The sequence below is a fragment of the Odocoileus virginianus genome, chromosome 21, assembly GCF_023699985.2.
Source record: "Odocoileus virginianus isolate 20LAN1187 ecotype Illinois chromosome 21, Ovbor_1.2, whole genome shotgun sequence".
NCBI classification, from domain to species: domain Eukaryota; kingdom Metazoa; phylum Chordata; class Mammalia; order Artiodactyla; family Cervidae; genus Odocoileus; species Odocoileus virginianus.
The window spans coordinates 47,865,659-47,881,381 of NC_069694.1; the positions used below are offsets into that span (position 1 = coordinate 47,865,659).

A 15,723-nucleotide genomic window follows, 5' to 3' on the forward strand; every position below is an offset into this window, starting at 1 on the left:
TTTATGAAATACCTTCATTAATCCCTCAGAATTCTGAAGGACAAAATATTTTTCTTATATAAATTATTAATGAATATGTCATTAATAGAATATGTTTCTATTTTATACTTTTTACTCTGCTTAGTCTTCAAATGAGCAAATGTACAATCTTACTGTACTATAACTACATATAAAAAGTATATATTCATTGATTTTTTTGAGCAATTACTCAAAAAAAATAGTCCCACTTTGAAATGATGGAAACATTATAAAGTAACATTTTAGTTTAATAACGTATATGCCTAGTTAAAGCCATAAAAGAATATTGCCTCTTTCCAAAAGGGGTTTTAAATCTGGCCAAAGATTGCTTCACTGGGAGATTGTTCAGGGACTGCTTTGCATAGAAATGAAACTAAGGGTTTTGTCCCTGGTGTAACATAAGTAAGAAAGAATGTGCTGTTAGGGACAGGATCTGTGACTCTAGAATATACTCCTCTACTCCATGACAGAACACAGCTGTTCACACTTACAAGGACAGCTACAAGCAAGCCTTTGAGTTTGGCTTTGTGTTTATTTACTTGTCACTTGATAGCTTTAGGATGGAAACAGTGATAGCACATAAATTGGACTGATTTTTGCTCATCACAGATTTTTAGTTATGGGACCAAAATACTTAAGTATTCATATAAAATAACCAAAGCAGTTTCTGAGTTTTCATTTGTTAACCTAAAAATTCCAGTGAAAACTTCGACAACTATTTGATAGATTTCTGGATGGACACTTGCTTTAAGAAATACAAGAGTTGATTACATAGTTGACTGTTTTCTATAGGAATAGAGGCTGTCAGAAGAGGCAACATATATTTTGTTTGTTTGTTTCCAAGGAGCATAGCAGCCACTGATCATGAACCAACAGATGCCAGGAAATCCTTCCCTTGTTTTGATGAGCCCAACAAAAAGGCAACGTATACAATATCCATTGTCCACTCCAAAGAATATAAGGCACTTTCAAATATGCCAGTGGAGGTGAGTATTTTAAATTCTTTTAAAATTTATGCAGATAGTTTGTTTATAATATCAGGTAAATTTCCTGATTTGCTATGAGAGAACCTACTGAATTCTAAAATAAATGTGCTCTAATAGCTTATTTAGAGGCTTGAAAATACATTTGGGCAATCTCTTATCTTTGAGTACTAGGAATCTTTAATTCAAGATATTACAATCTAGTCAAAATACCATGTTGGGTTTCCTAAGCAAGAATGGATACAGCAGACATATGTCAGCTAGGCTCTGCTTAAATGAAAGAATCCCCTAATCATGACAAATTAAAGGCAAATGAATGGAATTACAGATTTAAAAATATTCAGGGGCCTAGTCTTCTTGGTTTCTAAAAAAAAAAAAAAAATCATCACTTAAATGTTGAAATATAGCTACCAATTCCAGGGATCACCATGCCCATAGGTATTCTAGTGAACCAGAAATACTCATTAAATGTTAAAAAAAAAAAAAGGCTACAATAAATTCTGTTTGTATTATTATTAACATGACTCTTCCCTCTGTTCCAGCTCCTCAACCCTATAATGGGTAACGCACTTAACTAAAGGATCATTACCCTCAAGGTTGAGGTTTATTATGCCTCATATCTTTGACATGTAAAAGGGTGAAGCTCATCCTTAGATATAATTGTCACCTACCCAATACCAGAAAAGCACTGTGTCTACATTATACTTCCCATCTTTCTGATCCACTATCTGAAGTATAATCACTGAAATCATCCTCTTTAATTACAGATATTCCTCAAAAAAGCAAACAAAAGCTTTAAGAAGGTTAAATGCAAGCTTTTCTTCTAGTGTCAGACTCCTAGGCAGTTGGGTTTTGACTGGAGAAGAAAGAGGAAAAGATGACCTTAGGGGATGATACATTAATCCAGAGGACTGGGTCAGAGTACAACGCCATCAGAATTCTTGGCATGTGAGGGCGGGAGGAAGAAGAATGCAGACTTTACTAACTGCTGTTTAAGGTTCTCCCACAGGACCGTTTTGTTGTGCAAGGTACACACTTCTTCACCTTCACCTAGTTTCAGAAACTAGCCCTGGAGGAAGGTGAATAGCCTTAGGATATCAGAACTACTACAGGCTTTTATCACAGAGCAACTGCTGGGGCTTCAACTCTTCTCTCCAAGCACATGCTTGCCTTGTCTGTGAGGCATCAAGCTCTAATCCAGCCTCCCTCTCTTCATCCTTTTTTAACTTCCCCGTAGAGTGACTCAGTGTGTGGCTGCAGGGCATGTGGACGTGCTTCCACAATGGGCAGCAGGAATTAGGCAAGTATTCATGGATGAAGTATTAGGACTGGTGCCTGGCAGTGAGGAAGGCAAAGTGGCGTGGCCAGAAAACCAGACAGATGGAGTTGGTAGCTGCAGCAAGTGATACAGTCTTTCTCTCTCTCCACGGTAACCAAGGCGGTGACTTTAGTGACCATACCTTAGGTCTCTGATGGAGACAGCCAGAGACAACCCGACCTCCTGCTATGCCTGGCACAGCTAATGCCCTCTTGCATGTAGTCAAATTAGCAAATACCTGCTTAGTTCTTCCTGTGTGCAAGGCACTGATCACTAGCCTATTCTTCACTAAGTGCTCAAATATTATGGTCAGGATTTTGTGTTTAATGCAGACAGATAAACTCCTATCTAGTTTATATCACAAAGTTGAACTTCTCCCTAAGAAACCTCATACAGTATATAGTTCAATCACACTCTCACAATGCTAAAAATAAAATGAATTTTCCTCCAGTCTTTTCAACATCACCATTTAGGGGTAAAATTTCTTGCTATGATTATGCTTTGACAAGCTTTTTTTCTGACTGGAAAGCCAGGTTTAGAGTAACTGTTTGTCTTGTCCATGATTGATCATTTTATAAACAAAAGATTATCTTTTGCTTTCAATAGAAAGAAGAGTCGGTGGATGATAAATGGAATCGGACAACTTTCCAGAAGTCTGTTCCCATGAGTACTTACCTGGTGTGCTTTGCGGTACATCAGTTTGACTCTGTAACGAGAATATCAAACAGGGGGATACCTGTGAGTACCACTATATTTTTAAAAATTTACCACCTATGCATTTGTGATTGTCTACTTTTTTTGAACAGTTTCTTTTTACCCCACACTAGAAAAGCCCATTAGTCACCAAGGTCTGTGAGTCTGATGAAACACTGAACAATATAGAAAAATGTAAGCTGAAAGGACCCAGGTGAAAAATAAACAAAACAGCCACAGGAATGGATGGCCTTGAATTATTTCAGGAGAGTATTCACTATGAATCCAAAGCTAGTTTCTAAGGATATCAGCATAAAGGTATTAAATATTTGAGCATGCTCAATTTAGTAAAATGATTGGGTTTATGTGTTTGGGTGGCGTCCAAGATGGAGGCCAGAGGGAAAGGAGGAAATCAGAGGTAGATAAATATCCTTCAGGTAACTAAGTACTGAGATGTTTGTGGTGCCATCCCAATATGTAATTCAACATAAGACTGCAGCAAGGTATCAAAAACAATTTTCTTAAAAATGTAAGAAAATACAAATAAGCTTTTAAAAAAAATCAAAATGATGAACTTAATAATTTTCTCTTGAAAAATTAAATACTCAGTACTTTTACCTAATTATTACCTAATTATTTTTCTCTTTTTGGAGGCCCTCATTCTGCTCATGCCCTAATCTTGCTATCTAATGGTTAGTCTGCCTCTGTGCCATATAGTATACATATGAAACATTATATTCTTTGTAGTGTAATTTTATAAGGAAGTAATCATCACTCCCACTTTACAACTGAGAAAACTGAAATAATGGGTTTAAGTAATTTTCTCAAAATCATGCAACCGGCAAGTGTGGAGACTCAAATTCCAGATTCTTTTCCAACAATGTACCCTGCTGTAAACCTCCTGAAATGTGATATCCTGAAAAATATCTTTATCTCTTCACCAGTCACTGGAGGGAAGAGGTACTTCTCCCTCCAGCCTATCTATAGAAGACAGCTAGCCAGAGTTTTCCCTCCTGCAAAAACCTGTGGGGCTCTTTTCTTCAAAATGGAACAGAACCTTGCAGGAGAACTTAAAGGCATCTAGTGTGAATGTCAGTCCAAGGTAAATTCTGCCTCGATGGCATTTGACTGGCTCCCTACCCATTCACTCTAAAGTGAAATCTAGCACTTAGCACCCAAGCACAGATGCTCCAGTACAATTTCCCACTCCAGAGAGAATTACAGGAAAACCACACCACTTTTATCTACTTAAAAGTAACCTCAGTGGGAACCCACACTATTCTCACAGTACTACATTCTTATAGCTAAACAGACAGCCTAAGACAAACCAGCATATGAGGAAAACAAGCAACATAAAAGAGAAAATCCAAGACAAATAAACAGCCAAGCACAGTGTGAGCAAATAGTAATAGTTAGAAACCAAAAAAAGCCATAAAGATTAAACATTCTCACACACCCAGCCTTTAATTATTACCCTCAGATTCAAGAAGATATGACCACCGTAAAATAAAAACAGAAAACTATGAGAAAACAATCAGAAATAGTAGTCAGAGTTTAAGAACATAACTTTCAAAGCATGACATGGCTGTAACCCCCAGGAACTTGTTGCTAATTCCTTCCAAACCCAGAGCCCAGCAGGCCGATAGGTTTAGTTCCTGCCAACTGCTCTGTATTTTTATCCACTCCACAGAGATGATTATGCTGTCTGAAGCCCTGATGTGTCTTGTAGGCTTTCCACTTCTATGTTGCAACTGTCATTTCTGTTTGGTAGGAGCAGTGTGGTTCCCCTTTAATTGCTAAGTCATGTCTGACTCCTTCCGACCCCAGGGACTGTAGCCCACCAGGCTCCTCCCTCCATGGGATTCTCCAGGCAAGAATACTGGAGTGGGTTGCCATTTCCTTCTCCAGGGGATCTTCCCGACCCAGGGATTGAACCTGCGTACCCCGCATTGGGTGGATTCTTTACCGCTGAGCCACCAGGGAAGCCTGTTAGGAGAAGTGGGCGTATATTAAAGCATTAATATGCTGTATGCTCTGGAACCAAAGTCTCCATATTACTGGTCCCCCTAACAAATGAAGTTGGTTTTTGTGTAATACAACATTTTTAGTAGAAATTTCATGAATCAGAAAACCGTTCTTATCCACTCCACTTCTGACAGTATTATTCTGGTACATGTATCACCTGCTTTCACAATCAGGTTATACTGTACAATCCAAGACTCTATAATACCCTGACTGAAGTCACCATTCTGGCAAGAACTACTTTACATCAATAAAAACCTAGTCAAAGCCTATGTTCTTCTGATAGCAAATATTAGTACCTGAACCATTCACTATGTTTAAAATGTCCTTGTTGCTCTTGAAGATTAGGGACCCAACCCTAAAAAATTGTTAGGAAAAAAGGTAACCAAGTTTGGAATGTAGTTCAAAAGACTTAACTTTGCATATTTCCTTTTGTGACTGTCAGTTGCATTACACTTTTATTGAGGTATAGTTGGTTTATAATATTATATAAAGTTCAGATGTACAGCATAGCAATTCATAATTTTAAAGGTTATACTCTATTTGTGGTTATTATAAAATTTTGGCTATATTCCTGGGGCTGTACAATATTTATTTTATATATAGTTGTTTGTACCATTTAATCCCCTACCTATATTTTGCCCCTCCCTTTTTCTCTCTCCCCACTGGTAACCACTAGTTTGTTTTCTATATCTGTGAGTCCGTTTTCTTTTCTCTTATATTCACGTTTGTTTCATTTTTTCAGATTCCACATATAAGTGACATCAGAGAGTATTTGTTTCCCTCTGTCTGACTTATTTCACTCAGCATAATACACTCCAATCCATCCATGTTGTTGCAAATGTCAAAATTTCCTTCCTTTTTGGCTGAGTAGTATTTCATTGTGTATATATACACACCACACATTCTTCATTCATCTGTTGCCAGTCACTTAGTTTGCTTCTGTATGTTGGCTATTGTAAATAAGCTCCTATGAAAACTGTGGTGCATATATATTTCTGAATTAATGTTTTTGTTTCCTTTGAATGTATACCCAGCAGTGTAGTTGCTGGACCATATGGTAACTCTATCTTTAGTTTTTTGAGGAACCTCCACACTGTTTTCCACAGGGGCTGCTCCAATCTGCATTCCCACCAACAGTGTACAAGGTTTCCCTTTTCTCCATATTCTCAAAAAACATGTGCTATTTGTGGTACATTTTCAGAATGAGTTTGATTTTTACAACATTTTTATTTCAATGAGGTTTTTTTTTTTTTTTTTAATTTCTTTACTGGAAGGACTATTCTAAATTAAGGGCTATCAATCTTCCCTGAAGGAATGCATTTAATTCAGGAAGTCACAGAAGATTGCTAATGATTCTTATTCTTTATTTAAATTTACAAAAATAATATTAACAAAGAAGTATATAAAATTCTGTGAGGTAAGTTAGATTTTTTAAGGTTAATTATTTGTTTTGAAAAAACTCTACTGTAGTCATGATCATCACCACGCATCAAACTACGCAAATTTTGACTTAGATGAGAAGTGAGCGGCCAGTAAATAAATGTTCTGTGTAACCTAAGTGATGATTCTGGGCTGCGTCTCAAACAGCACCTCATGCCTGCCGAGCTCTGGGACTCAGCATCCTGAACACATGTTGAAACTTCAAAGCCACAGCAAAAACACAGTCCTAAGCCACCCAAACTTCGAGCCAAGGTTTTCCACATTTATAATAATTTATCTATGGATAAGGGACAATCTAAAATTTAGGAAGAGTTTATCACATCCCTGTGATAAAAGCAGGATCACAGACAAAACTTAAAGAACCAAAATATCACAATTCTTTTTACCTAAGTATTCCTCCTCCCCAAATTTCTGTCTACTGCTGGAAGAATATTTAGAAGGACATGCTTCCCAGGTGGTGCTAGTGGTAAAGAATCCACCTGCCAATGCAGGCGACTGAGAGACACAGGTTAGATCCCTGGGTTGGGAAGACCCTCTGGAGAAGGGCATGGCAACCAACCCACTCCAGTATTCTTGCCTGGAAAATCCCATGGACAGAGGAACCTGGCAGGCTACGGTCTATCGGGTCACAAAGAGTCAGACATGATTGAAGCAAATTAGCACACATGCAAAGTTATAAAATTAAACACACTGATGATATCCAGTAATACTATGTAACTTAAACATGAATTTACAGAATTAAAAACAATATCAAATTATTTTCTCTTTCTCATCCTGGCTATATCAGCATTGATAATAAAACTGAGGTTCCCCCCAACATTTTGTCAGTCTTTATTGAGCACCTACTATGTGCACAAATAGTATGCTAAGTCCTAAAGGGAGTGAAATATGATAGGGCGTGCTAAGATATCTACACCTCAATGGACATGTGAAACGTAGGTGGTCACCACTGTCCACTGTCACCCAACTGTGTTTTAAGGTCTTTGATCATACCATCCCTTTGGTGCCAAAGATCTCAGCTTCTAAAACAGGAAAAACAAAAACAGGGGGCTCTGCAAGAGTCAGGGGCCACATAAAAGAGTGTGTCTATTTGGAACAATTCAGATAAGATGGAGAAATCTCAAGAGATGAACAGGTGCTAAGTCTGATGGATGATTGGCAGTGGAAAGGCAGGCTGTTGTCAGTGGGTAGAGTGACCAAATATTTTATTATTTAGAGAGCATAAATAATAGAGGTGTTATGAATTATGCTGGGGTAAGAGGTGTAAACAGATAAACAACAGACTTAGAATCCCAGGACATTTCTGGGCAAACTTGGATATCTAGTCACCTCTGTCCATAGAAGACACTCGGCAGACAAAGGCAATAAAAACATGGCCCCAGGCACAGTGGGCCTGCAGGACTCACAGGCGGCGGTGGGAACCCTGCAGGTGTTGGCTGGACTTCTGACCAGCTGGCAGTGGCCAGTTTGATTCCTTTTTGTTCACATGGTCTTTCCAAGTTCACTGCCTTTATCTCAGACTCTAAGACACCCTTCCAGAGTCTTGCCCTTTCAACCTTACTACCCCTCTCCTGGGGTAGTCATTTATTGACACACAGCCCTCTGGACTTGACTCCAGTCTCTTTCCAATCTATTGTTAAAGCATAAACTCTGTGGTTTACTTTTTCCCTTGCCTTCTGTTTTGATTGCTAAAGCCTTTTCCAACCAGGCTCTTGCAAATCAAAAGGTTTTGGCTTTCAAATTTATTTGTGTGGGTGTGAAAAGCCTATTCTGGACTTAACATTTTATTTTTTTCCCTCTTCATTCTCCTAGTATTCCTAGTGGTAATCCTAATGGTATTCCTAATGGATATCCCACATATAAGGAAGTACAGACAAAGAAAATTACAGGGGATAATCATTCAATGTATTATCTCTGATGATACTAACGTTCTTGATGGAACACATAAAAACTATTATGTGTCAAGTATTGCTTATGCATTAGCTTATTTAATGCTCACATTAACTATTAGTTACATACTGCTGTTATCTCTGTTTTGTAACTTGGGAAAGTCAGGCTTCATTCTTAGGAGTAGAGAAAAGAAGCAATACAATATAGTAAAAAACAGACTTTGTGCTGAAGTTTAGTGTCAGTTTTGTCTGCATTTTTCTTGTGTATACATTTTCCTCATATATACAATTGGAAGTTGACTTTTAAAACTCTTCAAACTTTAAAATTTGAGATAGAAGTTTACAATCCTTATCTAAAATCTTTGTGATTAGTTGCATGTTGGAATTGAGAAATTTTTAGATTTGTGAAAGGCAGTATGTGCAAATATTGAGTATTATTGAGTAACTGCAGTGGGATCTTGGGGCAGCTCCTTATAATCAAATAGTAGTATTTCTACAGCAATACTTTTGTAGTGAGAAAAATAAGTTATTAAAAAAAAATTTCCTCTCAGTTCTGGTCAGATGATACCACCAACTTAATTTTCTGAGAACATATTAAAAAAAGAAAACTTTGGATTTTCAAAACTCTTTGGATTCTGTAATTGTGGAAACTGGGCTAATGAAAGCATTGGAGTAAAGATATCATTAGTGATGCAAAATATTATACTCTATTATTATTATTATTAATAGTGCCAGATTAATAGGATTGATGTGCATGGTAAGTGTCAGATTACCTGAAAATTTTTAAGTACTCAGTAAGACTAATAATTAACCATAATGATTACACATAAAAGAAGTGACGGCAACCAATTAGAATAAATTCTTGTGGACTTAAATTCCATTTCTCAAATTCCTGGAGACCCTTAATTAAAGGGATAATATTAACAACTCTAAAAGCCTTCTTGGGTAGGGTTCCCATGTGATAAGAGAAAGGCAACAACAACAACATTGATAAAAGAGATGAAGCACACCTCCGAAAAGAATAATCAACTGCATATAGACCAGGAAGCCCAGATTTTACATTTGATGCTAGTTCAGTAGGTTCAGTGCTTTGAGTTATGCCTAATAGTATCCAACAGGTCTTCCCTGTAGCTCAAATGGTAAAGAATCTGCCTACAATGCAGGAGATCCCTGGGTTGGGAAGATCCCTTGGAGAAGGAAATGGCAACCCACTCCAGTATTCTTGCCTGGGAAATCCCATGGACAGAGGAGCCTGGTGGACTACAGTCCATGGGGTTGCAAAGAATCAGACATGACTGAGCGATTAACACTGCTACACCAATAGTATCCAACAGTGGTATATCTCAGTAATTTAGTCCACTTAGAGAATTTAGTATCTAAAACTAAATATATGCATTCAAGTTAGGTAGGTTCTTGAAGACTTACACACTTCATAGATAGCTGTAGTTATTAAGCTTATATAAAACCTTTACAATTAACCTTTAATAAAGTCTTTAAATAATAAAGGCATATGTGACTTTTTAGAAATTAAGAAGAAAGAATATACATGCATATCTTCTTCCTTACCCCATGCTATTTCAATATGGCTAGTCACATGCTTGAAAAAAATCATCTCAGTAAAGCAAGCATGTAAATTTAGAACAATAGTTTATTACAAAGCAATGACAATTTAGGAGTAACTGACTGAACTTTGTCATGGACAGAAGTGCTGAAGCTTAGCAGATGATGGAGGGGAGTTAACTACTCCTCCCAAAGCCTACAGAAAGCTATCTTTAAAATAAAAATATGTTTATGATATATAGCAGATAGGACATAAAGATATGCTCTGGCTAATACTCTTACAAGGTTAATGGGCTGCGTCTTTATATTCTGTGATTGCTTATCTCAGTTGATCAAATTGCTTACCTCAGCTTACCTCGTTGATCAAAGTTGATCAAATATGACCATATCTCAGTGGTCATAAAAGATGACGCATCAAAATAAAGGTCATCAATCACAGGTGATCTGCAGACTGGCAAGACTGTAAAGACAGAACATACTTCTCTGTGATGTTCAGTTTCTCAGAAACAACAGAGGAAGGTGTTACTTTTATTTTTATTGGATTTACATGAACACAACTCTATTTAAGGACACTGCATTCCTGTTGCTGCTGACAACAGAAGTATGGAGAGTAAGGAAAACCTGATTACGTTGTCTCAGAAGCCTTCTGATTGAAGGAAGTCAGTCTACCAGCATGGGCAATAAGAACATACTGGCAGAAAAAGCAGTCCTTTCTCCTCCCCACTGCTCCACTTAACATGGGAGACCTGCCTGTTATCGCCTCTTCCTCTTTTTAACCCTCTTTCACTCTCCAAATATTATGCGCAACATAAATGTACAGAGTGTATAGATAACAGCACAGTGAGTCAAGAGAAACTACCATTTCTGAAATTTTTAACAGAAGAGAACAGAAAGGCTGAGGAAGTCCTGACATACTAATCAGCTCACCGGTGAAAAATTCTGAGAACCTCAGTTTACGACACGGTAATGCTATGTGAACATGATGGTTTTGATTTCATAGGGGGCAATTACCTTCGCTTTGTTTGGTGACCACCAACGGGATCCTCAGCTTTACTTACCATCTTGGAAAATGCTTGTCGTTGTTCACAAAGAGAACAGGAGGGCAGTGGCAGTGAGGAAATATACCACCTCTTCTGAAAAACAAAAATTTAAAAATAAATAAAAATGAAATCTAAAAGAAAGGCTGATAAATGAGTGAATTTTGTAGGCTTTTGAGATGAAGATGAATACAACTTTATTTATGCAAATAAAGCAAGAATGTTAATCACCCAGTATCTGGGAGAACACTAGGCGCTGGTAATTTAAGATGATTTTAGAAACTCACCCCTTAAATGATTGGATCTTTCCTTTTGTTCTTCACTTCTAAGAAAAGACAGCTAAAGGGGTGAGCCTAAAAGAATAGCAAAACTAACAATGCATTTGAAATAATAAAAAAGGAAAAGAGTAGGCATAATTTTTCATTTTTCCTTATTAAAAAGTGATGAGGCCCCAGTTCTAGTTAGGTAGACAGGCTTAAACTTACCAGATGACTGCATCTTTTGCTTTATTTGAGGTTTTAGAATCAGGCCTCAAGTTCAACAAGTACAGTTCATTTGAATTCCTCAAAAACTTTGTTAAAAAGTCTGCTTTCTTAGAGCAGTTTTAGGTTTACAACTAAATGAAGAGGAAGGTACAAAGATTTTATTTAAGCTCCCCCACCCCCCACCAGCTCCCACACAAGCATATCCTTCCTCATTATTAATACCCCTCCTCCAAACAGTACATTTGCTACCAAGGATGAAGCTATATTGAACCATCATAATGCCCAAAGTTCATAGTTTACCTTAGGGTTCATTCTTGGTGTTGTTTATTCTATGTATTTGGACAAATGTATAATGACAAATATCCATCATTACTGTATCATGCAGAGTGTTTTCACTGCTCTAAAAATCTGTGCTCTACCTATTAATCTCTCCACCCTTCACCCCTCAGCCTGCCAACCACTCATCTCTTTACTGTCTCCATAGCTTTGACTCTTCCAAAATGTCATATAGTTGGAATCATACAGTATGTAGCCCTTTCAGATTGGTTTCTTTCATTTAGTAATATGCATTTAAGGTTTCTCCCTGTTTTTTTGTGATGGTTTCATAGTTAATTTCTTTTTAGCACTGTATAATATTCCATTGTTCACAGTTTATGTGATACATGAGAGATATCTTGGGTGCTTCCAAGTTTTGGCAGTTATGACTAATACTGCTATAAACATTTTTGTGCAAGATATGTTTTAAACTCCTTTGGGTAAATACAAAGGTGCACAATTGTTGGGCCATATGGTAAAAGTATGTTTAATTTTATAAGAAACTGCCAAAACTGTCTTCCAAAGTGGCTGTACCATTTTGCATTCTCACCAGCAATGTATAGGAGTTCCTATTGTTCCACAGCCTCATCAGCATTTAGTGGTGTCAGCATTTTGAATTTTGGCATTTTAAGTTTGTAGTGGTATCTCATTGTTATTTTAATTGCATCTCCTTGATGAATATGATATGAATCAGCTTTTCACATACCTACTTGCCATATGTATATCTTCCCTGGTGAGGTGTCTGTTAAGGCCTTTGGCCAATTTTTTTAAATCAGGTTGTTTGCCTTCTTCTTCTCTTAATAATTATCAGATGGACCTTTCATAAATATTTCCTCCCAGTCTATGCCTTATCTTCTCATTCTTTTGACACTGCCTTTCACAGAGCAAAAGTTTCAATGAAGCCCAGCTTATCAGTTTTTCTTTCATAGTTTATGCCTTTGGTTTTGAAGCTAAGAAATCACTTTCATATCCAACATCATCTATTGATAGATTTTCTATGTTATCTTAAAGAAGTTTTATAGTTTTGTGTTTTATATTTAGGTATGCAATCAATTTTAAGTTAATATTTGTGAAGGGTGTAAGGGCTGTGTCTAGATTCACTTTTTTCCATGTGGATGTTCAGTTATTCCAGCATCATTTCTTGAGACTGTCTGTGCTCCGCTGCATTGCCTCTACTCCTCTGTCAAATAACAATTGACTATTTTTATGTGGGTCTATTTCTAGGCTCTCTATTGTCTTGTGCTGATCTATTTTTCTATTGTTTTGTTAATACCACACTGTCTTGATTACTGTAGCATTACAGTAAGTCTTGGAGTCAGATAGTATCAATTTTTCATTATTGTTTTTCTCCTCCAATATTGTGCTGGCTGGGTTATACAGGCTTATACATGCTTAGAACTGGGGAGTAAAAAGTCTACCCTTAGTTTGATTTATAAATTATATCATGGCATAAAATAATATCCTGGGTATTTAGAGATGTAGCTTATCAAGATGCCTCCCTCTTAAGAAAATTTTGAATCACTGTATTTTAGACTCTGAGAGTAGAACAGTTAAAATATCAAAATGGTAATTTGGTGGCAATGAATAGAAAAGCATAAATGGAAAACATGTATGTAAGGGCTCTTTAGATAAGAAAAATCATATGCCTCATTTCCTCAAAGACAAATTACACAGAGATACATAGCTAGATACATAAATATTAAGATGACAATATATGCTCTAAGTAGAAAAAAAGTAATAATATTTTACAAATATATCATACACTATGCCAACCATTGTGTCTTTAGTTATTTATAGTTCTTGATGAAATTACTTAGTGAGTTAGGCAGTATTCTTCTCCTTTACACCCGAGTCTCAGAGATGTGAAGTGATTTGCCCAAGGTCATGCAGAACAGGGATTCAATTAGACTTGTCTGGCTCCAAAGCCCACCTTCTTTCTACTATGTCATGAATCATAGTTTTTGTGTTTTACCAAATGAAGAATTTTCACTGAATTTTTCTGTTTTTTAATAGCTCACTATATATGTCCAGCCAGAGCAAAAGCACACAGCTGAATATGCTGCAAACATAACTAAAACTGTGTTTGACTATTTTGAAGCCTACTTTGCTATGAATTATTCTCTTCCTAAATTAGGTGAGAACCATTTTTTTAAATTTTCTTATTTTTAATATTGCTTTTCTTTTCATCTAAGTTAATTCACTTCCTCCACTTTTAGCATCCTGAGTTAATGGTTATCCATTAGCCTTTTTATCATATGCCTACACTATTTGTCTAACACTTACTGGATGCTGAAAGATTCATTCTGGATTCCTCCAAAAGTAATGTCTATTCTCTGTTCTTACCTGATAAATGTATTTTATTTCCAAATAAAGATTAAACTACAGACACTGATAATGATGGAGCCAGAATGAGCAACCTAGATTTGTTGATTTCAAAATTAGTACCCATCCAAATAGTTTACATTGCCTTCCTACCATCAGTGAGTTAACAGATAATAGGGATAAATAATGCTGTTAGAGTCTTACGTACTTCCAGTCTTTCCATGGTTGTAGAAGACTAATTCTAGATTCTCTAGCAGTTAAAATGAGCTGGTGCTCCTACTGTAAATATTTTTTCTAATATGAAGGATGGGGGAACATGTTTTCTTTTGAAAATAAAAACAGTGCTATAATCAAAATGGTGTGGATGATACATCCATCAGTAACAGAAACACTTTATTAGTAAGTTCGAGTGGTATAAGCAAAGACTGCAAATGTAACACCCATACAGATGACTGTAGGGATGAAATGAAGACAACAACAAAAAAACCAACCAACCAACAACTGACTTCTCTTTTTCTATTTCTGCCCTTACTTTAATAAATTACCAATGCAAAGCAACTGGAATGCCAAATTCTCTACATGGGAATGGCTGTGGCTCTGAAAAACTTTGTGGAAGCTCCTCCCCCCTTTCTTTTGATTGCTTCACAACTATCAGAGAAGGAGACAGGAAGAGAAATACTTCACAAAAATCAGCATAATATCTAATAAGATATTAAGCACATTAATTTAAAAGTCTTTTTCTGTTTATTTCTCTTGTACCACCCATGATAACCTGGAAAGTAGAATTCTCACCATTTTATTCCTTATAGCATATCCTCCAAAACAGAAGCTTGGTATTATCTAAATGAAAGTCATGGGAAAAAAGCAAATAAAAATGAAATACAGAAAGAAACAAAAGACATAAAATTATAGAGGACGTGGAAAGAGCATTGCCAATCATATTCTTAAAAAATAAAAGACACTGATTTCTGGAGTCAACAGGAAAAGTTCCATGGAAATTTTGAGCACATTAAAGACTAAAAAGTTTATACAAACAGATGATTGTTTTTCACTCTGAGAAATTATTTTTAGCCTGTTAAAAAACATTCATCTAAAGAACTTAATTTGGTAAGAAATGTTATGAACAAAATGGAAAGAATGTATTTCTCACTGGACTCTTTTTCCATAGATAAAATTGCTATTCCAGATTTCGGCACTGGGGCTATGGAGAACTGGGGACTCATCACTTACAGAGAAACAAACCTGCTTTATGACCCTAAAGAATCTGCCTCATCAAACCAACAGAGGGTGGCCGCTGTGATAGCCCATGAGCTTGTGCATCAGGTAGAGATCCTTAGCATCAACTAGGGGGAAATAAAGCAGGAAATAAACGCTGAGTATGATGTCTGCTACTTCTATGTCATTGCAGATTCCTAGGCCTCTGTACCACAGGCATGGGAATTTAACTATCTCTTTATTACTTATAATTTCAGTGGTTTGGAAATATCGTGACCATGGAATGGTGGGACGATTTGTGGCTAAATGAAGGATTTGCTTCCTTCTTTGAGTACCTGGGAGTAGACCATGCAGAAACAGACTGGCGAATGGTGAGCTTGAAACACATAAATTTTAAATCTCTATTATCCTCATGCCAAGCAG

The 15,723-nt window shown here is 36.6% G+C and overlaps 1 protein-coding gene and 1 long non-coding RNA gene across 4 annotated transcripts in view; one reads left to right on the top strand and one right to left on the bottom strand.

Annotated features, from left to right (window-relative positions):
- The window catches only part of LOC110133759 (uncharacterized), a 259,888-nt gene that overhangs the window by 164,424 nt on the left and 79,741 nt on the right, over positions 1-15,723 (bottom strand). For 2 of the 3 annotated variants that reach the window (XR_002312872.2, XR_011482540.1), the window contains exons 3-5: positions 10,985-11,059; positions 10,272-10,386; positions 2,995-3,025 (exon numbers count right to left, since the gene is read on the bottom strand). This is a non-coding gene — a long non-coding RNA (uncharacterized lncRNA). The remainder of the gene's footprint in view (positions 1-2,994; positions 3,026-10,271; positions 10,387-10,984; positions 11,060-15,723) is intronic. The other variant, XR_011482541.1, reaches the window with a different exon arrangement.
- ENPEP (glutamyl aminopeptidase) overlaps positions 1-15,723 on the top strand; it is a 78,639-nt gene that overhangs the window by 13,212 nt on the left and 49,704 nt on the right. The window contains exons 2-6 of the mRNA XM_020887924.2: positions 863-1,004; positions 2,926-3,057; positions 13,777-13,897; positions 15,254-15,408; positions 15,558-15,671. Coding sequence (XP_020743583.2) covers positions 863-1,004; positions 2,926-3,057; positions 13,777-13,897; positions 15,254-15,408; positions 15,558-15,671 — 664 coding nt within the window. The remainder of the gene's footprint in view (positions 1-862; positions 1,005-2,925; positions 3,058-13,776; positions 13,898-15,253; positions 15,409-15,557; positions 15,672-15,723) is intronic.